This window comes from Phalacrocorax carbo, chromosome 3 (genome assembly GCF_963921805.1).
Source record: "Phalacrocorax carbo chromosome 3, bPhaCar2.1, whole genome shotgun sequence".
Lineage (NCBI taxonomy): Eukaryota > Metazoa > Chordata > Aves > Suliformes > Phalacrocoracidae > Phalacrocorax > Phalacrocorax carbo.
The window spans coordinates 384015-409145 of record NC_087515.1 but is presented as its reverse complement, the minus strand read 5'-3'; the positions used below and the strand labels follow the sequence as shown (position 1 = coordinate 409145).

General features: G+C 50.2%; 1 protein-coding gene across 3 annotated transcripts in view; it reads left to right on the top strand.

Moving 5' to 3' along the window:
• Positions 1-60: 60 nt before the first annotated feature.
• The window catches only part of LOC104045786 (sodium/potassium/calcium exchanger 3), a 273214-nt gene continuing 248143 nt past the window's right edge, over positions 61-25131 (top strand). Inside the window, exon 1 of one of the 3 annotated variants that reach the window (XM_064445500.1) lies at positions 61-297. In XM_064445500.1, the coding sequence (XP_064301570.1) occupies positions 177-297 (121 nt within the window). In that variant the 5' untranslated portion in view covers positions 61-176. The remainder of the gene's footprint in view (positions 298-25131) is intronic. The other 2 variants (XM_064445489.1, XM_064445490.1) reach the window with 2 other exon arrangements.

The window sequence follows — 25131 nt, the reverse complement described above, 5'->3', positions numbered from 1 at the left end:
ATCCCTCCATCCCGCCCCATCCCGCCTGGCCGCGCCCGCTGCCCGCGCCGCGCAGGGGCGGTGGGTCGGCCGGCGCGCGGGGGGCGGGCAGGGGCGGCGCTGCGGCGCCCCGGCTCGGCTGGGCTCGGCTCGGCTGGGCTGGGCTCGGCGCGGCGCGGAGCAGCGGAGCGGCCGCGATGGGCGCCTCGGCGGCGGAGCGGCGGCGGCGGCGGCGGCGGGGGGAGCTGCTGCGGGGGCAGCTGGGCGCCCTGGCCGCCCTGGCCCTGCTCCTGGCCGGCTGCGCGGCCGGCCGCGGCGGTGAGTGTGCGGAGGGGCGGCGGGCAGGGCGCGGGGCCACCTGTGCGGGGTGAGCCCCCTCCCCCCTCCCCCCTCCTCCCCCCCGCGCGGCGCCGGGGAGGGGGCGGCCAAGCCCGCGGGGGCCGTACCGCGCCCGCCCGGGGGTCGTGCCGCGGCCGGAGCCCTCCCTGGGCCGGGGCGGTGTGCGCCGGGGTGGCGGCGGCCCCCGGGAGCGGAGAGAAACTTTGCGGGAGCGGCTGCCGCGGGGCCGGGGCCACCGGCTGCGGGCGGAGCGGGGCTCGGCAGAGCGGGTCCCTCCCGCGGCCGTGGGCTGCCGGCCCCCGTGGGGCAGGGCAGCCGCGTCCGGCTGTGGGGCGAGGGGGCGGTTTGAATGGGCTCCCATGGGCCATTTTGAAAGGAAGAGATTTTCGGAAGGGTGACGCTCGATCCTGGGGTTTGAGCGGCCGTCTGCTGCTTCATTTTGCAACCAGCTGTACGAGGAGGGTGATAGCAAGCAATTTATATTTTGCATTGCAAATATGTGAGTGTAAGCAGAATTTACGCAAGGCTTATTTTCCTTTAAGTGAAGGAGAGCGTACCCCTCCGTGACTTGAATTTGCTTTTTAAATAAACAGACGTGTCTTAAGGGTTTCGTGGTGTCCAGCATGGTGTAAGGAATGCTCTGATGTTTAGGAAAGCGCACAAACACCAGCTAAGACTTGAACGTGGCTTTTCTTATGGGGTATAACAATGCTTGGATGGGATTTTAAGATTTGGGACTTTAACACCCTTAAATTAATAAAATTTTCTCTTTTTTTTGTGCATATATTCTAAAAGTTACGCTTGTTTTTCATGAACATGGTGATTGCTTCTGAGAAGTAAGGCCAGGAAAGACAGACATGAGCATCATTGTAAGTAAAAAGGGGTATGCATGTGCTTGAGTACGTTTAAGTTTACCCACACAGCATACGCAGATCTGTGACGCTAGTACCAGTCCTTCTCTAACATAAACTCCAAAGACTGTCAGCGAGAAGGTGCTTTTTCTGGTGTACTCTGCCTCTCGTGCTGGTGGGGCCAGACCTGCACTCTCTTCCCGCTTTCTGTTGGTGGGAAACTGAGCTACCTGCAGCAGCGCAGGCTGGCTGCTTGCCTTCGCCACACAAAAAATTGTAGATTACGTGGCAGAGGCAAATTTCAGACGTACAGAGTGCATTCTTCTCTCTGAAGGGTAGTGGGGATTCCCATCCCGCGTTTTGCTCTCCTTGAACGCAGTTTTCCCGCTGATGCAGGAGGGAGCTCTGTCTGCTGATGAAAGGCGGCACAGGCTGAAAAGGTCTGTGCTGCAGGTGAGTTTGTCCGCGCCTTGCTTGAATCACCCGAAGTGCTCCCCCGCCGGCACAGGTAACTTTTGTTAGGGCTCTCACCGTTTTGCTTCAGTCTGGGAGAATACCTCATGTTATGATCAGAGTTAGCTTAAAATTAATCCGAGAGATGCGAAATAGTGTTTGGTGGAATAGACACAGCACCCCGTGCATCTGCTGCCTCGCAGAGCTGGGAGCAGCAAGGGGAAGAATCATTTCCCAGGTGGAAATTTTCCACAGCTCCCACTACATCCGCTGTTTCTTCGTGGGACCTGAGTGACCAGGCTTTCCTGGGAACCTTGCTTACAGCCAACAGCCTGGTGCTCTCTGGAGTCTGTGTCGTGATTAGGCAGGAGGTGGAAAGATATGTGATTTATTTTTCCCATGTTAAAATGTGTGGTTTAAGAACAAACGCAGACTTTTGACTAGACTGCAGTGCTTGTATACTAAATGGCATCTCCCTTCCCGCTCCCCTGGCAGGAGGCGGCAGCCTTACCCTGCGCTCCCAGGGTAGTTTTTCACCAGCGAGGGGGTGCAGTATTCAGAGTATATGCAGTGTACGCGGCTGACATGCAGCTTGCTCGCATCCTTGATGCCAGAAGGACTGATGGTGGCATGAAGCTGGGCATAGGTTTCATTGGGATGCAGTGGAGATGCTGGAGTGATTGCTGCTGCTGTAGAGCCTTTGCATTGAGGTGCAATCCAGCCCAGCAACCCTAGGCTTGAATCTCCTTTTTAGATGATACGTTCTTGCTTTTAACGCTGCTGTTTTTCTTAGTCAGTCTCTCAGTCTCCTTCCCCTCAGCCACCGTCTCTGCCACGGACTGGATCCGGAGGAGCACAGCTTTTTGAGTCACAGGGGACCTCTCTTCCCAGAGGAGTGTGAGGTGCCCAAGTCATATTCAGAAAGTGTGTGTACTTGCATCTACCCATAAGAACGAGGCTAGAGCTCTTCCTAAAGAGGCAGGTAACCACAGCATTTTAGTTGATAAACTAACTGTACTGGGCAACTCTAGAGGGTAGGGCACAAGATCTGAGTTTCTGTTCTGCTTTTCTGGGTGACTTAATCTGTCTCTGCCTTACTTGGCTGGGTCTCTAAAATGATGCCTTCTTTTCAAGTCACTTTGAGATCTCCTGATGCTAAATGATACGTGATAACAAAGTATTAAACATTATAATGTTTTTATGAAGGTTATTCCAAAGATCTTCATACTCCACAAGGCTCAGGCTTTCAAAAATGGATACAGTGCAAATTAAGAAGAAATCCAAGTTCACAAAGTCCATCTGGGCAGTGAATGTAGAGCTGGGGTGCCTCTTTCTCTCTCCCAGGCAGTATAAGTCCATGGTTATGCTCTGACATTAAGGAAGACATACTGGTAAATAAGAGGTGTAACCGAGGTCAAACACAGCCCTGTAGACTCAAAATACAGCTGCCAGCCACTGGACTGCCATACGCTTTTTGGTCTGCTGAAGGGGACTAGGGGTGAAGGAAGGTTACAGAAACATCTTATTAACTTGAAATGTATGAGTCGCTTCTGAAACTCTACCTGGCTCTGCCATCCTTGCAGAACGAAGCACGAAGTTGTGTGGGTTTTGTTTTGTTTCTTTTTTTTTTTTTTTCCCCTCTTCTCTCCCCCTCCCCTCCCATCAGCCTGACTCAAATTCCCTTCCGTAAAGAGAGGGAGGAGCGGAGAAGAGAGACTCCCTCATTATATGAGACCATCTTCCAAACTGTGATGATTCAGGTTTTTCAAGGGAGGCTTTTAGGCTGAGTCAGGCCTTTTACCAGTTTGCTGTCATGGACAGCAAAAATAGCAGGGGCATCAGTCAGTGGGATTTTTCTTTTCTTCTTCCTGTGTGCCTCCATTTTTGGCAGGATGGCAAGGAAAAGCTGGGTCTGATTCTGCAGCCCTTACTCATGGGGATGGGCACATCCAAGCAAATGGAGTTGCCTGCGTGATTCAAGCATGGAAGATTTGGGTTGCTTTTAAGTCTTGTTCTAACTTGATGGGAGTGAAGTGTTCGGAATGGTGGAGCAAGGCCTGCCAGGTGTGTTTTGACTAGCTCTGAGACTTACTTGCAAATTCAGAGCTCAGGCTGTTTTTACAGGACTGATAGGTGCCCAGTCCTTCTTGCAGGCTGCGGGGGGTTGAGAGCATCCATGTCACAGTAACAGACTTACAGAAGGCCTCTAAGCGATCCTGGGTGGCACGATGGGAGACAGGGAGCAAAGATCCCAGCGGGTTGGCCTTCCATCCCTGCTCTAGTTGGAGGAGCTCACAAGACTGGAATGAACCACGTAGGCTGTTTCCTCCTGACCGCTTTGTCACAGGCCCTGCCTCAAAGGGCTTTTCCTTACAGATCTCCTTGCTGCCAAAATAGCGTTGAAGAACCTTGGTGTGACAGATCCTGGTCCTCTAGCTGGGAATTAAGCAAAACCTCCCTGATTTCATTTGAATGTTTTGGTTTGTGCAAACCAAGAAACCCAAACCGAACTTTGGAGGTCATGCAATGAAAGCACAAAAGCAGTTGTTTTCCTCACCTCTTCAGTGAAGCGTAATCCTAGCTTCAGTGAGAGTAATCCTAGCCCAGATGTAATGCTGTAATCGTTGGACCCCTGGATATGGGAATTTACCCTCATAAACTAGGGAGAGGCATCAGGCCAGAGTGTGGTATGTGACCTCTGTGGCAGGGAGCTTGTTTGGCCTTGCAGGAAATGACTTGTTCATTTATTTAGTACTTGTTCAAGGTCCTGCACCAACAGCTGAGAGGGTGAAGTCCTCTATGGAGCAGTGTACAGCTCAGGGAGCAGCAGGGATGAGGCGTGCGGCCGGGCTTGGAAGGAGCATGGGGAAACGCGCTTAAAGATATGCTTAACTTTCAGCATCTGCCTGTGGTAGTGACAGAGGAAGTCTTGTACACCTGGCTGTGAATTTGTGCTTGCTTCAGGGCCTCCCTGAAGAACTGCCTTAAAAACGTCCAAATCACCGTACCTGCCAGTGTTTGGAGTCCGCTTAATTAAAATGTTATGGAAGTCCTGGGATGCGTGCCAGGCTGGTCAGCTTGCCAAAGCTGGGTGCCTGAGGTAAACTCCAGCATGGCACCTGAAATCACTGGATCTTGGTCCTCAGGATGTGGATGCAGGATGTTTGGGAGTTCCGGCTTCAGCAGGGCATGAAACCAAAAGGTTGCCGGCCTCCTCATGAACTGTGCTGCTCATAAACAGAGCAAATGTAAGGCTGTGAGACAGTATAATGCACAAACATTCAACAGTTGTTATTTCTTTAGTGCCCATTAAGGGGAGGGTGGGCTTGTGGCTCCACGTCTGCCTTTGCTGATAGAACTGTAAGTGCTCAGTCCTGCCCTCTCTGCTGCTTGTGGCTGCTCCTTCCCACTTTGCCTCCTTTTGCATGGGCTCTGGCATTTCGGAGGCCCTTAGCTGAGTCTCTTCAGCAAGCTAACCCAGCAGAAATCTAGTTTAGCATATATAAAGGCAGTTTTCTGCCACGTTGGCACCCTAAAATGACTTGTTGGGATGTCTTCGCAAGCCAGGGCTGAACAGAGAGCCCTTGGGTGGTGGCCACGGTCAGAATGGCAGAGCTTATGGTAAGGTGGGCATGGTTTGTCGGTTTTGCGTGAGCCCTTTTTTAGTAGTTCCCTCCTGCTGCTAATCTTAAACGGTCCTTATAGGTGAGAAGGCTGGCTGCTCGTGCTGCCCATTTTTGGTCAAAGATTCTCAAAAGGAAAGGCTTGGTTGGAGCTGTCATGTATTCATATGGCAGGTACTCGTGTCTGTAGCCTCCTGGGAGTGAGACTACAAAAAAAAGTCTGCCCTGTGCTGGGAGAGGGTCATTCAGGTGATCAGCAGCAGCCCTGCAACTGGGAAACTCCCCTCACCGCTGGAGCTGACCCTGCTTCTAAGCGTTAGTCTGCCCCAGGGCATTTTCCTCTGTTTTGTCTCTGTCCTTCTCTCTTTAAATTGGTTGCAACTCTATGGTAGCTAGAAAAATAATTTTTTTTCCTGGTTTCTGTGCCTTTGGAGTGGATTGTTACCCTTTCTAGCTTTCCTTTCCACAAGGAAGCATAGAAAATTTCGTTTTCTTAGAGCCTTCCCTAAGATAAGACTTGAAGAAAAGACCCAGGTCTCATCAAACCTGCCACTGAAAACTTTGGAGTTTTGTTTTTTCAAATGAAAACCACATGGGGTTCATGGAGCATAGAGCCTGAGGGATGCATCTTGTTACTGCCGTGCTGGCTCAGGGCTGTGCTTTGCCCCCTGTTCCAAGGCACACTTTTTTACAGCTGGCAACCAGGCAGTTGACTTGCAGTGGTGCATTTTTTGGAAAAAAAAAAAAAAAAAAGGGTGTTTGCTTTTTCCAGCCTTGCCTTCCGTGCCCTTCTCTAGAAAAGTCTTTAAGCATGTGATTTTCAAAAGCACTGGGGGTTTTCAAAAGCTTTGTTCTGCTCTAGGTCTTACCTGTAATACCACTACAAGTCAAGTCAGACCAATGCCAAGAGGGGTTGGTAACCTCATCCTAATTTTTTTCTGCTGCTGTGGCTTTATCGAAAGAAGCAGTGGGCATGCCCAGGTGTGGGCAGGATGTTTTATAGTCCTGCCACTTTAGTCGTCATGTCCTGTAGACCTGCTCTCAGAAGAGTAAGGTTATGCAGTGAGTAAATCTTTGTGGCTGGTCTGCATTACTCACAGCATCAAAGGGGAATACTGTGAAAATGAAAGCGGTAAATATGTGTAATTTGCCACTCATGGATGGATTCTTGGCTGACCGTAAATGGATGAAGGTGTTTTACCTCTGCCTCTCTGTGGAATTGTTGCTGGACTGTCAGGCTCTTCTCCAGCTCTGAACAGCCTGTCCTTGCTTTATTTACGGCCAAGGGCATCCTGATTCGGGATTTTGCAGTTAGCTACTTGAAGTCCCCAAGGGGCAGTTCCATCTCCCTTTATCATGTCTCCCAGCAAAGTTTGTTATCTTTTCTTGCATCGTCTTCTACAGAAGGTCAAGTCTCCAGAGCAGTCGGAAAAGCGCCTGTTCCAGCAAGACTTAGATCTGATTTTGTCAGCTTGGAAATTGATAGCAACGGAGCGGCCTGGGCATGGAGATGGCCATGGGATGACCCCACTGTACTCAGGGATTTTGGAGTGTGTTGAGGCCTCCATCACTTTGGCAATGGAGCCAACTACATCAAAGGAGCACCTGTACCTCTGTAAGACATTAAATGCATGTAGTCAATGTGTTTGTACCATAGCATGGCTGGATTTCAGCTTAACACTCAGATCTAAAAAGGAAATGGGTACAATCTCTAGATGCTAAGCTTTTCTTTAGGAGCAGGCTGGGAAAACTCTGAAAATGAGGGGATTTCTCTTTGTGTTGGATTGTTGAGGGTTAAGGAGGGACAAGGACGGAAAGGGAGCGGGATGGGCTGTTGCATCCAGCAACAGGGCTGATGAATAGAAGCCCACAGTAACTGGAGGCAACTCTAGGCTGGATTAAAAGCCAGAGCTTGTTGTGAAGATGTTTAAACTGAATTTTTTTTGGTGGTATCCCTGAGACTAGGAGCACTGCACAAGGTCTCCGGGGACAAGTCCTGGGTCTTCTGAAAACGGGAGGCGTTGAAGAGGAGTCCAGATGTGGTGTCCAGGGAGAAGGCTGTGTGGGACAGTACTTGCTGGGACTTCATTTGCCTTTTATGGACTTTTTTGGCTGAAGAGGTGGGGTTGAATGTCACGTGCCTATAAGCCTTGCCTGTGGGAAGCAGATAGTCCCCAGTTCCTGTCTGGGACCTGGAAACGGCCCGCAGGCCCAGAGAAGAGGGCAGTGGGAGCATGTCTCCTGTCATACCTCCCGCTCCACGCCGTCCTCTCACTCAGCTCTGCAGGCTGCCTTTGGCAGGTCAGGTCACAGATGCTGTGTTGGTGGATGTGAGCACGTGCGTCGGGAAGGGGATATACCTTTCGTAAAGGAAAAACACTCCTATGTACAAGGGAGTGTCAAAACTGGTTTGGAGGCACAGATTTTGTTGTTTTGAGACATTCCTTTGCTGAGCTGCGAGCCGAGCAGCTGTGCCAAGTGGCTGAGATTCACAGTCTGGTCTGACCTTTCTATACCTCCAGTAGTGTGTGCGGTACTTTGGCCACCAGCCATGTTTGTGTGTCCATAGGCAGTTAGGCCGTGATCCAGGGGGCGAGTGCTTGACTTGCAGCACGTGAAGTAATGTGGTTGACTTCAGGTGGGCTCGTGTGTGTACAAGGTTAACTGGATCCTTCCTCACTCGAGCCATTCCTCGGTCTACGGCCTTTTCAGAGGAAATGAGGCAAGTAAGCAAGTCCGCAAATTATAAAGTAGGGAAACTGAGGTACAAGAGGAGTTTGTGGGGTGCTCCTGGTACGGGAATGACAGAGCCCCAGGTGGAGCGCAGGTCTGCAGATGGGCTTGTGCATCAGTCCACAGGGTACTGACATGTCCATACGGGTCAACCCCTGGAAGTCTCTTGTGGCCCAATGGTGGCTGAGGGCTAAAAAGCGCGCAGCCAGGGCATTCTTTGTAAGTGCTGTGTATCTCATCTGTTGTGGTGGTGGAAGAGGAGAAAGATGTGTTTGGATGGTGCTGAGCTTGCTCTTCTAAAGAAAACTTCGGTATGCCAAGGCTCGTCCTCAGTGTTGGCTCCTGCAGCAGGCTTCACCTATCGAATGAGAACTGCAAACAAATTTTAATAGCTCAGTTAGGAAAGAGCCTGCTGAAGTCCAGGAAAGAATCTTTTTGATATGCAAGCCAAAAACATGCTAACTGAATTACAAACAACTGAAGGGTCTGCTATTAAAATAATTCTCATTCAGAGATAGACTTGGCTGTTGTTTTTTCCTAAGATGGGCAGAACATCCTGTAACATAAAGCAGGAGGAGAAACGAGCCTTACATGGACATTCCTTTCTCCTCTGAGAAGATCTGCCCTCCAATTCTTAGCACATCTCTTCGTGATAGGCGATTTGTATTTTGTTTCCAGCGCACAGGGAGAATGGGACAGAAAGAAAAATGAACATTGCACGTGCTGAGACAGTGCAACAGTTCATTTTAGGGGAAACATGAACATAAGCCATGACACGCAGTGATGTGTACTAAAAGGCTCAGAGCATTTGATTTCTGGTTTTAAAAAAGAGTAGGTTTGTGTCATGTGTAACTCCACAGGGTGGTGGCAAGTACAAAAGAGTTGTTAAATGCCTTACTTCCGTGCTCAGAAAGTGCCATGCAGTAGAGGAGCTGGTGAGGAGCCTGGCCGTGATCCTACTTGATGTATACATTCCGCTCCCATCTCTGCGGAAGGATGCCGTGGTGCTGCTGCAGGGCTCGGGACAGAGGGTGCTGTAGAGCCCTGCGGGCAGCAGCCTTGCCAAACTGCACAGCGAGAAGAATGTCGTTGATGGGGTGGCGTAAAGGCCTCCCGAGGATGTAGGGTGCTGGACAGCTGGGTGGACCTGTCCCTTGGCGTACGCTGCCATGGTTAAGATCTTTTGACTGAGCACAGGTTTTGCATCTCAGGTCCAGGTGAGCAGGGGCCATCCTGCCACGAGTGTACTGGTTAGTGCTACGGTTCCTGCAAAGCCCTGTTGTGAAAACTGAGCTATTAAAGACCCTTGTCCCAAAGAGCTTCCTTACAACCCAGCAAGCTGTTGTATATAGCTTGCTTGTTCAACAGGTGACATCGGTTGTGCTCATGGCAAGGTGTTGCTTGCTGTGAACTCCTCCTCAGAAAGCAGTATTGTTGGAGGGGAGGGAGAAGGAGAAGAGGTGATACTTAAAAAAAAAAACCCCTTAAGTTAATTTATTTTACTTTGTCAGCAGTAAAATTGAGTTTCATGTTCTTTGGGTTTATTCTTGCACTAAATCAGAGGAGGCAGCAAATCAAGCTTGTTCAGAAGTGGAGGAGTTTTCCAAGAACGTAACTTAGTAATGTGAAAGCCTCTTGAGTCAAAAAATGATCCAAAGAGAGGTGGTGGGAGTGCTGTCTTGGTGTTCCTTGCTGTGGGGAGTCCTATGGGCCTGGGAGACCTCAGGAGCCACCATTGTATGGACTGTAGCTGGCATTGCACCTCCCGCGGGAGTTGAGCCTGCAGAGACAGAGCTGATGCTGTGTCCCGGGTGAGGGAGACCTGCAAGAGGACTTACTCGAGAGGTACTTTCCTAACGATTTATCCTGGGACTGACTGCCTGGGCGCCTGACCGGTGACGCGTCCCGCGTGCTGCCCTCCAGGGTGTCTGTGCCACGCACCGGACCGAGCTGTGGGCAGCCTGGTGGTGTCCCCTGAACCGACGCGACCTCCTGGTATCCGTTCCCCTCCCAGATTTCCTGGGTGTCAGGTGTTTGGTCAGGTAAAATACATTTCTCATGGGTCGCAGCGCCCCGGGCCGGTTGGTGTCCGGCGAGACCAAGGAGGGGCGGCGGGTGCCGCTGCACCCGGAGGGGTGGGAGCCGCGTGTGGCTGCGTGGCCGGCAAGCCCCAGGGGCCCAGGTCACGGTGGGAAGGACCGCCGGAGGTCGGGCTGGACGGCAGTGCGGTGGCGGCGGGTCACGCGGGCGGGCGCTACCCATCGAGGTAAATCAGTGTGGGAAACTTTGACCTGGTTCTGCGTCAGAAGAAAGTCTTCCGCAGGCAAGGTAGTTTTCTTGCTAGGATGGATCTTAATGAAGGAATTGGTCTTTTTTCATCTTTATTTAGATCCTGTCAAGAGTTTCCCAGTCTTAGGCGCTTTCTGTGATGAAAAACACAAGATCTGGTGACTTCCAAGCCCCTCCTGAAATCCAGCCTTCCTGCAGGAGGGTATCAGGTGTTCGGCGGCTTGGTGTGATGAAGCAGCACTCTGACATGCTGCTGGTGATGAAAGCAAGTTGAGAGAGAAATTTGAGAAGATTTTGGAAAGATAATGAAACTTAAAAGGAGAAGAATGAAAAAAAAGCATCAGTCACCACACATTACTGTTTGCTAAAATTAAAATCCCTAGGGATTTTGTATCAGCTAATGCATAGCAGATTGTAAAATGAAATGACAGCGTTGGTGGGTTTGTTTTTAAAGCCTTGATCGTAAGGCTATTTAAAAAAAAATAACAGAGGCTTTTTGTTTCATTTTAGTGAAAACCATGTATTTTTCCAAGGGAAGCACAAGTTCTGTTAATCCCATTACCTGTCACTTGCGCATTTCCAAAGCATCTCACGCGCAGGGCTGCGTGCCGGTTGGCAGTACTGTTTGGATAGGGAGGCTCAGGACCTGAGGACTGTAGGACTAGAGTCTCAAATTGTTTAAATTGACTTTGGTGGCACGGTGCCAGCTGACACCAGCTGAGAATCTGGACAGAACAACTTACCCAAGGTCACCTCACAGGCTAAGAGCAGAGCAGTGAGTTAAACCTGGGTCTGCAGAATCTCACTTCAGGGTAAATAAGGCATACATGCTGCTTCTTGGGGGGTCCTGCTGTTCTTAAAGCTTTATAAAGAAAGGACAGTGTTAAACACTCGATTCTGGTATGATGTGGAGTACTACCCTTTTGTGCCAGGATCTCTGGTTAAAAATAGAAACTTTTTTTCCCTATAGTAGTATTTATTTCCTTAAAGTACTTTGGAAAGTTTCAGTTTGGGATTTTACTAGAAAGATGCCCCCCTTCTGTGTGAGTGAGGGTCTGCATTGAGCTGGGCCAGGCTCATTTCTCAGACAAGAAAGGCCGAGGTGCTGGTGTGCTGCTAGTGACTGGTACCTGTTTGGGCTTTGTGTCTGTCTCTTTCAGCAGGTAGGGAAACATTCCCCAGGTGAAAAGTGAGCAGTTTGGACAGTGGGTGCATTCACGTCACCTGCTTGTAGGGACAGGCTGCCTTTCCAGTCATCTGCCAAGGAGTCTCCACAAACTTCAGTCTAGGCTTAGTACAGAACCCCCCTTCGAAATGTTTCGGAAGGTACATATGCTAATGTCACCCTGACAGAATGTTTAAGGGCCACTCTAAAAATCCAGTGGTAGTTTTCTCTATTGATTTCAAAGGTGACAAAGGTCCTATTCTTTGAGGCCTTGCTTGGTTTTGGAATGGGGTTTTCATTAAATTATTTTCAAGGATGGGCATGACATGTCTCTGCTTACTATGTTTCTGAATATTGAGATGGCATCATAGACAGTGATATCTTCCTTGTGCTGTTTTCTCCATGGGGGAAATGGGAAAGATCAGGAAAGACAGGGCTGTTCTAGCTTTGGCCATCTGTAGTTACTCCTTAAGGTCTGTTTGGTCAGGCTTGCGTGAGAGGTTGGCAGCCCACCTCTGCACCATTGCACCGTTTCCCTCTCTTGCTCAGAGGCTCCCAGTGTGAAGCAGATGTTTACAGGTCTGTGCTGGACTCGCACCACTCTCAGCATCTGACTTGTGACGCGCAGTGTGCCCCTGAGGCGGAGCGGAGGGAGCCTCTTCCCAGCCGGGGCACCGCACCCCTGGGGAATTAGGAGAGTGCTCTGCCGAGTTGTGTGCCTTGGTTCAAGAGCTCTGCATCTCTGAGCGCCCTGCATTGGAGAGCTTGTGGTCGCTGTGTTTGACCAGGAGACAGACTCCTCTGAAGTGTGAGATTTCCCAGTGCGGATGCTAAACATACAAGTTAGTTCTGGTAAGTCAGTGAAGTTGCACAAAATATGAGTATTGATGATGATTGTACTTTTTTTCCTATACATTACCAGGACTCTTTAGCAAAGAGCTGAAACTAGTGTTTCCAAAATTATGGAGCGTGTTTCTTACAGAAGCTGAAATGTGGGAATTTACAAGGTGGTGCTTCTTTGAGTCCAGAGGTTCTTTCCTCTTTCTTTTCCTCCCCCGCTCCCCCCAAATCCCTTGAAAAGTTATTTCAGTAACCATCGTGTTGCTATGGATGTGGGAGAGAGAAGGGGACTGCATTAAAACGCAGGGTCTGCCAGCCAGGATGCGCAAGGCTGAACAGTCTGGTTCTTGCCGGAGGGAGTCGCACAGCTGATTTCCTCACGTGGGACTGTGAAAAGTGACCCTAATGGTACAAAGCAGAACCAAACAAGCTGGACACTAGCTGTGTTCTCCCTGCCCTGTTAGGTGGGCGTTACGGTGCATGAGTCCTCCCCACCGGCAGCTGGGAGCTGGGCTGTGCTAAGATGAGCTTGGGTCCGCAGGAATGAAGGACTGGCTCTCAGCTGGAGGAGGAAAGGACAAGGGACAACCTGAGCTAGCTCAGTGGTGACACCTGTTGACTGGGAAGATGGCTGTGCCAGTGATCTGAGGTTAGGGGGACCACGGGACACACGAAACACCAAGCCTTGGCTTGTATCATCAGCGTGAAAGGGAGTAGAGAAGGCAGCGTCTAGCAGTGCGTTTTTATTAGAAGAACCTGTTGTGGGGTGGAAGCTGCAGCAGGACACGTTTCACTTTCTCTAGGCGGACGAAGCTGCCAATTTTACTGTGGCTGATTAAAACGTGCATACCTCCAGTTCCGTGATTCCCATGGCTGGTGGGCTTTGTCCCTCTCCTTCCCGATTACCAGATTTATTTCTAGGTATGTTTGCTTGCTTCTAATAAGTATAAGAAAGAGATGTCCTGGGGCTTCCTTATATATTTGTCTGTAATTAAGGTAGGATTAATTGCTTAAAATTGTTTTTAAGGGCCTGTTATGAGATCAGCAGATAGGAGCATGGGATAAAATGCATAATGAATACATTATGTTATAAATAATGGAGACAGCCAGTGCACAGGCATCCCTGAAAGGTAATAGCTCTTTCAATATTTAATTAAGTGGGTACCATAGGGAAAACACTCTATGTCACTAAGGTAATTTTCAACCTGGCTTAGTGACACGTAGGTCAGCCTGAAACCTGCATGCAGCTGGGACCCCTGGTAGGCACAGTTCATGGTAATCGCAAGGAAATGTGTGTTGGCTGGAGAACTGGTGAGAAGCGATAACATTGAGGCTTGATACGAGATGCTCATAGCACCTGGAAGATTTGTTGGTACTAGTGCTCTCTCGAGAAAAGGAGCAGAGTTGCTGATGTAGCAGCATAGGAAGCCTGTGCTTCTGTCTGCTTTGTAGAAGAACCCAGCTGTCCAAGAGGACACCTGATGGACGTTCTCTCCTGCTCTTGGAGCCCGTTTGCCTGTGGCTAGCTCGTCATGGCACATCCAGACCAGATCCGCTTGCTGGCCAGTGGCAGAGAACAGGGTTGAGTGAAGGACCACAAGCACCCTAAACCGTCTAAAATGCTGTGTATGGGTTGCAAGCCTTCGCAGCCTTTCTTGAGCAACTCGTCGTGTTTCTTCCTGTGGCTCTTGCTGTCTGGTGTTGATTTTAGCCCCACGCACTGGGAACAAAAGAGGTGCATTAGTGCAGGGAATTAATTTTGTAGGGAAGAAGGCACAGCATCAATTATGAGGCCAGCGGCTGCCCTTCAGCATGTTCTTATCTGTGATAAAAGTTGGGTCTCATGGGCTTTCTGAACAGATACAGAAAAAGGGAGGTATTGCCCATCCGCAAGGCCTAGATTCACACCTGTGACCATAACGGCTCATTTCGCATTTCCCATCTCCTCCACCCTCTCATTCCATTATGTTTTATCCCCCATTCTTGTACTAGCTCCACTGCAATTTCACCCATGCCAGCATAGTGGGCAGTTAAATGAGACCCCTTAGTGCAAGGCCTGGGAGATTTGTGAGGGTTGCAAAAGCCCCGCCTGCCCTCCTGCGTGTCTCTCCAGGTTTCTCAGTGGAGTTTCCTGCTTTGTATATCCTTGTCTGGCTGTCAGTGAGTTTTCCTGAACTTCACAGCATGTAAAGAGCGCTTTTAGGGAGAGAATCCAGATTCAGTATCGTACAGTGGAGTTAAATACCAGAGCCAATGTATTCTTTGGGGCTGAGACCTTGTCTCCATGTTGCAAGTGCCTAGTGTGTTTCCACCACTATGGAAGCAGTAAATAATAACAATTAAACAAATAACACAGACTTTTGTAGTGTTATTGCAGGAAAGCAAAAAGGGAAGAGAGTTGTAAGGCAAAGGGAAGGGAGAAATAGTCTTTTTAACTTGAAAAACATGTTTGTATTGAAATTGGACACAAAAGCTCTCTTGTCCTTCTCGCTTGTTTATTTTTTTGCAAGATCCCATTTTTTCCCTTTATTTTTTGTGGACAAAAGCATGAAAAAAACGCCTCTTCTACTCTTTTGTGATGGGTCCCCTGGCATCAGAGCATTCTGGTGTTTAGATACCAGACTGGAAGCCAGGGCTTATGACAGTCTCTTCCTTTTTTCTTTTTTTTTTTTTTTTTTTTTCCCCCCGAAAGGGGTGGCTTATTTTTAGTGCTTGCAACACCCAGCTCACTGGAGGGACGCAGCAGGCCTGTTCCATCCATCATCCACGGGAGGGTCGTGTTCACTGAGGGAACAGGATCTGTGCCCGCCCTTCGTGCGTGTCGCGGATCCGTGCCGTTGCCCCGCGAGCCGAGGCAGCCCACGGGCCTCGGGGCGGCCAGCCCAGGCTCCCACCGCCGCGGTCTGGCTGCTGCGCTGCAGAGGCTGAAGGAGCGGCTCGGGGCCTGGCCGGGCGCGGGTGGCACCGGCTCCGCTGGGAGCTGGCACAGCGGTGTGGGGGAGAGGCGGAGGAGTCCCTTCTGCGCAGGTTCTGCCCTTCCTCATCTGAGGAATTCTCCTTGCTGTGCCGTGGGTGGATTTACACCCGTAGGACTCGTATCCTCCGCTGTTTGTCGTCTGTCCAGGTTGCAGCATCTCGCTCCTGGGACGCAGCTGAGAAAGGGCACACCTTTCCGGGGCGCAGGGCTGGGCCGCTGCGTGCGCGGAGGCTGAGCGACCCTGTCCCCCTCGGCAGGGAGCTCACCCCCGGAGCCTGGAGACCCCCGCCGTCCGCGGCGCGGGCTGGGGCCGGGGCGCCTTTGGCCACGGGCCCTGCCCTGCAGGGACGGCCGCCCTCTGGCACCTTGCTGGGAGGCACGCTGTTGGGTGCTGGGTCCTTTCACTGCAGTCCCCCTCCAGCCATGGCCTGCTGCCCATCCCAGTGGTCCCTGGGTGGGTGAAGCGCGCAGCGGGCCCTCAGCTTGCGGGGTGGATTCAACGCTGACTGTGCAGGTGAAGCGGTAAGGGTGACACTTTCAGTATGGTTTAGAATTGAAGTGGGGGAAAAGTCAGGGTTTCTTTTTTTTTTTTTGAAGTGGGGATGGGGGAGGAAGAGCTGCTGTGTTGTTTTCCCAGCATGTTTTTGAGGTATTTTCAGACTAAAGTTAATTCTGCAGAATTATATTTAGCTAAAAGTGTAAAAGAGGACAAACCAAACCAAAATAAAATGCTTTATTCCAGGTTGACTAAAACATTTCATCTGACCTAAAACTGTCTTTTCCCCCACTGCCTGTTCAGAATTCAGAGAGAAATAGATAAATGTGGGGGAAGGAGCGATGGATGTTCAGCTCCTAAACAAAAAAACCACAATCAAACCCCAGGTATTTGTCCCTGTCACGTGGGTTTGGAATGCAACTCATTTTTCACTGCTTTTTAATAGGTAAATATCTCCTCCAGAGAATTATGCTCTTACTGCAACACATTACCCAAGCCTTCCAAGAAATGAGGATCCCTTTGATAACAGGGAGATTCTCAATTACTGATTTTCAGCCATGTAAGGTCTTGATTTCCAGGTTCAAGCAGCCACAGGATCTTGGAACTGTATAAAAAGTAGCACTGTTACTGATGGAAAATCAGTTTAGGTTATTTTTAATTCATTGTAACTAATGTTTTCCGTACTGTCTACCATGAAGAAAGAAAATTGTTTTGCATGAGTTTGATCCGGTAGCCTGGGATAGCCTGGGTGACCTGTGGTGCAGCCACCTACGACACACCTTACAGCTGCGATTCTTGCCCTTGTTTCTTTTCTTCTGCTCTGAAGTCAGAGGCACCTTTTCTGTCGGTTTCGCTGCTCCGTCCAAAGTCCATGTTCTGGACAGTGGCCTGGGGAGGTTTTGAGCAGCGCTTTTGGATTGCCAGGAGCAGGGCGGCTTGGTGACTGAGTTGAGGCAGTTGCTGACACAAGAAGGGAGCTCGGTGGGGTTGGGTTTGGTGAAATGCAGAGAGAGGAAAGAACAGGGAGTCTGAATGCACTTTGGGATTGCCCAGCATCCCTTGCAGGGAGTGCAGCAAGGAGCTTGGGAAGGAGCTTGGATCAGGGAGAGGAGCTGCCCTGAGGATGTTTTAGGGAGGAGGGATTTATTGCCCATCTTCCTTTTATGCCTTTAAAAACTTCCTCTCTGTTTATTGGGGGCGGAAAAAAATGCTGGCATCTACAGCAGGGTAATGCAAAGGATGCTGCTTTATCGACTCCTGAAATTCACCTCTACAACAGCCACAGAAGCAGCAGGAGGCAAAAGCAGAGTTGCTGGCCAGCGTTAGGAGATTGTCCCATTTTTGGAACGTCATAGGGCAGAAGAAGCGGGCAACAGCTCTGTCAGGAAAGACGTACTGTGCCAGAGTGCAGTGGAAATCACGCCTGGCGGTCGGCTGCCGAGCAGCAGAGATAATATCAGCAGTGTCCAGACCTTTCATTTATAACAGGTGAAATGTTAATGAAATGAGAGTGCCAGTGGAAGAGTTAAGATACCCCTGAGAAATGAAAGCAGAGAATCAAGCTAAAAATATTAAGCGCTCTTGTATAGATCAGTGGGAAACTTGCCACCTTGTGTATCACGTGCGGTTTAAGTGGGGGCATAGAGGAACTTCCAAGGAAAAACCATGAAAGTTATTAGAGGCATGAAAAGATTATCGTAAGAAGAAAAACACTAGTCTAGAGAGGAGCTGAATCACAGGAGGCGTGATAGGGAGATTGAAAAAGCAGTATTTTTTTACCAGGTGCTAAACTGTTCCTTTTGCACGTATGGGTAAAGCAAGAAGGAGGAAACGGTCAATTTAATGGTCAGGCTGATATGAATAATAAAGAAAACATAATTTCTGCACAAACTGGTAATGAACAGTCAAGGAAGTCTGGAATAATTGCATACCCAATGACAATTTCTGGCACAGGACAGCGAACAGGGAATTTTATCTTCAGTTAACTAACGCTGTTCAGGATGGTGGAGAAGTGCATGCAGAAATCCGTGGGTTCTCCTGGAGTCTGTGCACTGCCTAAAAGATGAGTTATACCTTACGGTTGCTCTGAGGCGGAGGTGTTTTACTGGCCTGGAGAACCAGTAGACCTGAAAAGAATTAATGGTTAGGTTTTTAAAAAAACCCGCCTGCTTATTTTTAAATAAAAATCTGTATCAAAATTCCTGTTTTGTAGGAAGATAAAATGTCACAGAGCTCATAAATTTAGAGAAAAAACAATCTTCCATACTTCCTTGGTAATGAAAGAGACTTTTTCAGCTAATTTCTCGTCTGCTTTCCTTGAGGAAAAAGTGCTGTTGCTTTTGGCTTTATCTGTAACTTTTGGGGAAGTGAAGAGACAGGTAAAACGTGAACACATGCATTCTGTATAAGTAGTTACTTAAAATCAGTTTTGGGGAGCCTTTACAATTTTTGAAGCAAGCAAAAAAGGAGAAGCATGCTCAAGGCTAAAGCATCCTCTCCGCGCCTGGCTGAGCTGCCGATACGCCAGCACCTTTGGTAATCAGGGCGCGATGGCCGCGGCGGGGGCTCCAGGGCTGGCACAGTCACCAACGCACTGCCAGCACGTCGCTCCGCCGCCTCTGACGGTCCCTCTCGTGCAGTGAGCCCCGCTCCTCGCCACGTCGGCCGCAGCGATGAGGGGTGCTGCTGCTTAGGGAGAAGAACAAGGGAACTGCTCCATTGCTGTTTCACTGGAGAGCATGAGAGAACGCCTGCCTCCCCGGCAGTGGAACTCTCAGCGTGCATCACGCAGCAGCTAGGTTTCAGTCTGCCCTCCCAGTTACAGCGGCGCCTTCCTAAGCCACGCTGCGTATGCTGTGAAGCCTTTAGGTGTTGCGTCTCCCTTGTGCGAAGAACTGTACGAACACGTAGGGAGAAACAGGCCTTGCGCAGAGCTGAAGCAGGTGGAGGATTAAATTGGTGACAGAGACAGTGAGCATTTGGTTAAGGTCACAGCAAGTTTGTGGCAGGGTAGGAATTAAACTTCAGTCTCTTAAATCATTGCCTCATGCTCTGGCTACAGGCTCCAGTTTGTGTGTGGTTTACCTTTGCTTTGCCCAGCCACAGAGGAGAGTTTTGAAGGTATTTCTCTTTAAATGCCGCAGTGAGGAGTAGAAAATGTTATCTTTTGCAAAGATAGGTTTCTGTGCTGAGCTTTGCTGCGCGAAGCGCTGCAGGTAGCATCGGAGCTGCAGGTGCTGCCCAGCACCCCACCCACCATTAGAGATGCATGTGCCTGTGGGTGCCAGCCACAGTGCTGGGTGCTCTGGGTGTTCCCAGGTGCCTCTGTAGAGGTCAGGGGGGTGACCCCAGCCTCTGGCGGGGCAGGACCACCACCTGAAGTGGCTGAAGGCTTGATGAGCAATCACTGCCATGAGGGGGTTTCTAGAAAGCACTGCCTGACCTTAAAGTTCTCTTTGCCTTCAGGGTGGGAGCAGAGGAAGACTGGAGCAGAATGCATGTGGAAATTTCACTTTCAGATGGTAGGTAGCATTTCAGAGTTAAAAGAAGCCCAAAGTCACGTTTTTTGCTGTTATTCATGTTGTGCCGTGAGAGCTGTAGAGCTGTGTGACCTTCAGAGCCTGCCCTGCCTTCCCAACCAGCAGCTGGGCTGCGTTTGGAGCAGTGCTCCCAGCTGTTGCTTGTGAGCACCCATGATGGCTGGGAGGGGCAGCAGCTTCTTGGGCCCCTTGGTGGGCTCGCGTGCTCTTTGCTGGCAGGGGCTGGTAAGCCTCGGCCTTGAGGTGCACAGGAGTCTGCCTCGGCGGGGAGGACCGGGAGCCGACATGGGAGCATGGAGGCTGGGTTCTTCTCAGGTGGGTACCTGATCTTCTGCCTCGCTCCTCTGAGGGTGCATGTGATGGAAGAGGGGTATGGAGGAAGTATTTTGTGATATTGCGTGGGGTGTTTGAGGTTGGGGCAGGTTTCTGGGCTCAGAGAGTCAGCCTCTCTGATGTCTCTGAAGGGGTCTTCACACTGGCAGAGAGGAGAGCTTTGGACAAAGGCTATCTGTGTGGTCACTGCTGGTAGGAGAACTTGTAGTTCATCCCTCCAGGCCTGTGATCCTCCTCTGAGACTGGGCTGGATCTTTAATCCAGGTTGCATTTATTTCTGTAGCAGAGAGCGAGAAGTATTTGGATATAATTGTGTCTGGGAGGTTTTGGGGGGGGCTGCTTTTTTTATTCTACTAATGGTCACATAGAAAAATTGTAATAAAAGGGGGAGAAGGATACTGGGGAGGGGGTTGTGGTGAGAATTTAGGCCTTGTCTAAATTCACAGCCCCTTTTCGGCTGTGTGGGAGCTTAGGTGTGGCTGCCTTGCCTGTTGACAGAAAGGTGAAGTCGTGTGGGGTGGTTGTGTCTCCCCTGGAGATCCTTGGCCCTGCTTCAACAACTGATGAGGGCAGAGAAAGCTGGGGAGCAATGGATGCTTTGCATGGGTAGAGGACAGCTGGGCGCTGGTCTCTGCTCTAGTTAAAACTTAAGACCTCTCCTAGAGGAGCAACTTCCGTGGGGAAAAACTCCCCTGGCTGGTGGAGCCAGTCCTGGGCAATGGGATGGGCTGTGGCAGTGTTCCTGCCCCACGTTACCTGGGGGAGGGATTGAACCTGCCTCTCCCCCATCCCTGCCACATATTCTGGCTGTGGGGCCACATGGCATCGGTGCTACTTTCTTCTTGTTGCGTGTGGGATTATTTTTTTTTTTTTTGTGGCTGGCACTTGAGTTGCTGTGTAGTGATAAAACTGAAAAATCAGAAGTGCTTCATTCGACCAAAATTGTTTTTTCTGTCCCCCCCTTACAGAATTTCTGTGGAAGCAGGTGAAGGCTCAGGGACGGGTCCAAGACCGCAGCGGGCTATTGGTGGCAGGTGGGAGTTTGTGCGGAGGGGCTGGTAGGAAAGCAGGTGGTGGGAGGGGTGTGAAGGGGAGGAGGAGGCGGCAGTGGCTCGGCTGGGAAGGTGTGGGAGCCGTGCTGTGCACCAGTACCAGCCGGGCAGCGAGGTGAGAAGCGCTGGTAGGCTGCAGAGCCAGTCCCCTGGGGAAGGTGTGGGGTAGAGTGAATATCGTCACAAAGGTCTGGCTGAGCTTAATGGCTGTCGGCTGGAGAGCAAGTCTTGAGCAACGAACTACAAGAGAAGAAGTAGGAGAAATCCTGCAACTCTTCATCTGCCAAAGCCACAGGACCTTTTCCGTGGGGATTTCCATCCAGCTGTGTCTCCCGTTGTGTGTCCTGGCTGACGTCCTGGGCAGGCCCCCTCCCAGCACTGCTGGCTGGCATCTCTCAGTTTGGCATCTTCCACTGCTGGGTGAAAATGGGAAAGTCCTCATTCCTGCGTGGCACTAGCTTAATACCGGTCTTGCTAAGGGTCTGAAGATACTTCTGTAAGCCGCCTCTGCAGGTGCCTTCCCCTGCCTTCTGGTGCTGGCAGGCGCCTGGTTTGTGCAGCAGGCTCTACGTTTTGCCCCCACGCGTAGACTTCTTTGCGCTGTGACCCCTCGTGGTGCTACAGGTATGTGTAGAAATACAGCTTTTAATTCAGATGCAAAGAACAGGCTGCTCTTCAAAGCCAGGTGTGGGTTTTTGGTGTCGTGTCGTATCCGCCGGATACTCTAGTTATGGTCTTTGCTGCTGATGATTCTGAAAGGAAAGCATCTCCCACATCAGCCTACAAAGAAAGATCATCCCATTATGAAATGCTTGTGCAATCCCGAGCTCAGATTTCGCTGTGACAATCTCTGGCAGCTCTGATTGCACCAGTAGAAACCCATATACAGGGGCTGACGGACGCTCACCTGCCGGTCCGGGGGCCGGCAGCCGCAGGCAGCCCGACAGAGGTGTGGAAGGGCACCCCTGGAGCGATGCCATAATTTAGCTGGGTCTTGCTCTGCCGAGAGGATTCACCTGGTCTGCCTGGAGGTAACCACACCACTGCTCCCCACCTCTGCTGCCAGCTCAACAGGGGAGCTTGTGCTTGGTTGTTCCAGCTTTTTTCTTCCCCGGGACTATTTCTCTCTTGCATTCACTGTAGGAAACTCTCGGAGAGGGAGATAATTCAGCTAGTTGGAAGGGGTGTGTGTGAAACCAACCCTCCAAAACCACCACCATCAAAACAATAGATAAAAGGGGACAGACAAGAGAGGAGGGAGGGCAAGCATTTTTCAGAAGAGCTGTGCTGTTTTTGGCTTTGGCCAGCAGGATCTAGCAGTTTGCATAGAAAGTAGTTTGTTGTCAGCAAGAGCCGAGGATACCTGCCAGCTCTACGAAGCCGTTAGCAGCAATGCATTATGCTTGTGAAAGGCTGTGGTGACAGATCATCCCCTCGGCCGGGCCAGCCTCTGGCCTGTCAGCTCTTCGCCGCTCCAGCTTGCTGCTCATGAGCACCTTTCCTCCTCACTGTGTTTCCGCGCTTCAGCAGTATTGGGCCAAATCCTTCACTGCTGTAAGTCAGTTTCTGCACAGATGTTCAAGGAGTTATCCCAGTTTCCCCCCGATGAACGTCATGCCTGGGTATTTTTTTTTTTAATATCCCCACCCCCCACCCCACCCCCAACTAATTAAAAGTTTTCTTGTCTGCTGGCGGCCCCAGTTTGGATGAGAAGGGCTGCGATACACTCGTGTCGAGTTACTGCTGTACACCAGCCTGATCCAGGAGAGCTTTCCACGACCTTCCCTCAAGACCCCCGTTTGTCCATTTATCTTCCTCATAACTTTTTGTCGTTTTGTGATAATTAGGGGTGGTTTTGGAGGCTTGGATGAAATGACCAGGTCACTTCATGCTAGGTTCATGAAATGACCTTCTGATCTCAATGATGGGGACGTGAGGGGGCATTTTTTTTTTTTTATCTGCACCCTGGAGAGAAAGATGCTAATAAGTCTGTGGTGGCATACACTTGGCCTCAGGTTTAGTGTGTGCTTGCTGCGTTCGCTAGTTGTGCGCTCGGACAGTGCAGCGTGTCGGGCAGGGGCTGCCTGCGTACGGTGCCGTGCAGAGCGGTGTCCCATCCTGTCTGTAGCCACTCGGTGCTATTGGACCAGAAATAATGAAGGGGGCAGTTGTGCTTGTTTTTGTCACAAGAAAAAGATTTACAAGTGCTTTCTTCATCTGTGTAGGTGTGTTAAGTAAACCTTGGTCTTTGCTGGGGAGCCACCTGGCTGAGTGCAAGACAGGTAACTTCACGTCAGTGTAAAGCTGTTGTCTCCCCTCGCCTGTATCCTGCTTTCCAGAGGTGAGTTTGGGTGTTCTTGTCTCATTCAGCTGTCTAAGGTGCGTTGGCTGGCTGTGCAAAGGCCCCCCCGTGCTACCATCCAGCGGGAGCGTGGCTGGACCCCGAGCTCCACACCAGGTGCTTTGTCCCTGCTAGAAACTGGATGTGCGCTCCAAGGTCTGCCGTTCGTCTGGCTCGCTGGGGTTCCTGTGCCTCGATGCTGAGAATAAACACACTCCTCTGAGATCTGTGTGCAATTGGGAGCATCGATACATTACACAGTCCTATAAAGTAGTAGTCTCTTCATGCTGAAAAGTGCAGGCTGGGATGTGTTTAGCTGTGTTTCTGCTGTGCTGTAAGTTGCAAACTCCAGCCAGAGCCATCTGGAAAAGCGTAAGGAGCTCTTTAGTTCCCATGTGGAGATCTAGGTCACACCCACAGCATTTTCAGACGTTCTGAGCAATTTGATCAGTTCTTCTTTCCACTCTATTTCATTTTCATGATCATAAGTAGAACAGATCGGCAATCTTGCTAGAGAGCCTGTTCTCACCAGACTGCTGCCCCGGCTTGGCAGGGACAGGAGCTCCCAGCAAACACACACTAATGTGCTCCCTGTCTTATTTAAAGAGACATGGCCAGTGGAAGTGCGCACTGTCTGCATTGTCTTGTTGGTATTATGAAATGCAGTACAGGCACAAGGACAGGGGAAAATGACTCGTGTAGTTACTGTCCATGGGAATATCTCTGGGGGGAAGCACAAATAAGATTCACCAGAACCTGGCTTCTGAGCTGGTAATGTAAAACTGGTGCTGCGTAATTGGAGTTGTGGAAAATACCTTGTGGTGGCATTCAGTGCTTAAAAAAATAATTCACCCACTTTGAAATATGCTATGGTACAGACCTTTGGAAAAACTCTTTATTGCAGCAAAGTTTTTAAAGATGTCACAGTGTTATTTTATTATAAAGCCAGGAGCTAAAACATTAATAAGCAAAAATGTCTAATCTGTATACTGGCCTGAACTAAATGACAATGTAGCTAATGCAGGATGTTCAGTAGTCTTTACCCCTGCTGAGAAAATGGCAAAAAAAAAAAAAGGCTTTGACATGTTTCCCATTAAAAAACATCCAATTCTGAATAACTGCATTTTCAGAAAGAAAACTGTTAGCTTTTTTAATAACCTTTTCTACTTTTCCTTGGAAGGAAGGGCGTTGCTTATTCTTTGCTGTTTTCATAGCCTCTCTGCAGAATATCAGATTTTTGTCCTACATTTTGCTGTCTGTGATTTAGTGTATATTGAAATGAAAGGATGGGGCCCTTGTTTGGTGACACAAGGGCTCAAGCCCTGCAGCCTTTGGCAGCTGATGTGAATCTTCAAGTCAGTGTAAGTTTTGCCTTAGAACAAAGATTATTGCAGGATACAGTCAGAAACGAGGAGCCAAAAGCATGTGTTGCAAAAGGTTTGTTCCCAAGGAGAATTTGTGATTATTGCATCTGCTTTATTTGAAACTGTCCTGGGGATGTGATTGTACACTATTTATAGACCAGAATATACTTGTGCCTCTCCCACAAGTAAACCTGAGGTGCTGGTGCTCCTGCTGCTGCAGGTGTTGTGGCAGCCCAAGGTGGGACCCCACCAGTGCAGACCAGAAGGGGCCGTGGAAGCCAGAGAGGGTCCAGCCACCTGGCCATGGTGGTCCTGGCACGTGGTTCGTGCAGCCCTGTCGTGGTGGGATGCTACAGTGATGTCCCTGCTGCTGGGTGCTGCAGCACTTCTTGGTGGCGGTGGTTCTGCCTCATGCCAGCACCTGAAGCAGGGAGAGATGCTGCCAGGCCGGAGTGGCAGTGCCCCCTGCATCCAGCGGCATGGGTGAGCTCCCTGTTTTAAAGGCAGCCATGTGTGAAGGGTTAAACCGCAGCTGGTGGTTGGTTGCTCTTTCATTGAATCTGCCAAAACATGAATTCTGGCGTCTGAGGAGTTTTCTGCAAGGGCTGGTAGGAGCACAGCCTGTGCCTGTAGGGCAGGTGTCGAGCTGCCTCTGGCCATGCTGTGGGGAGGCTGGTGCTGGCACATGGGGAAATGTGGACACCATTTAATTGTCATAAAATGTCCTTGTTAGCAGGGTTAAAATCTTGATGTGTCC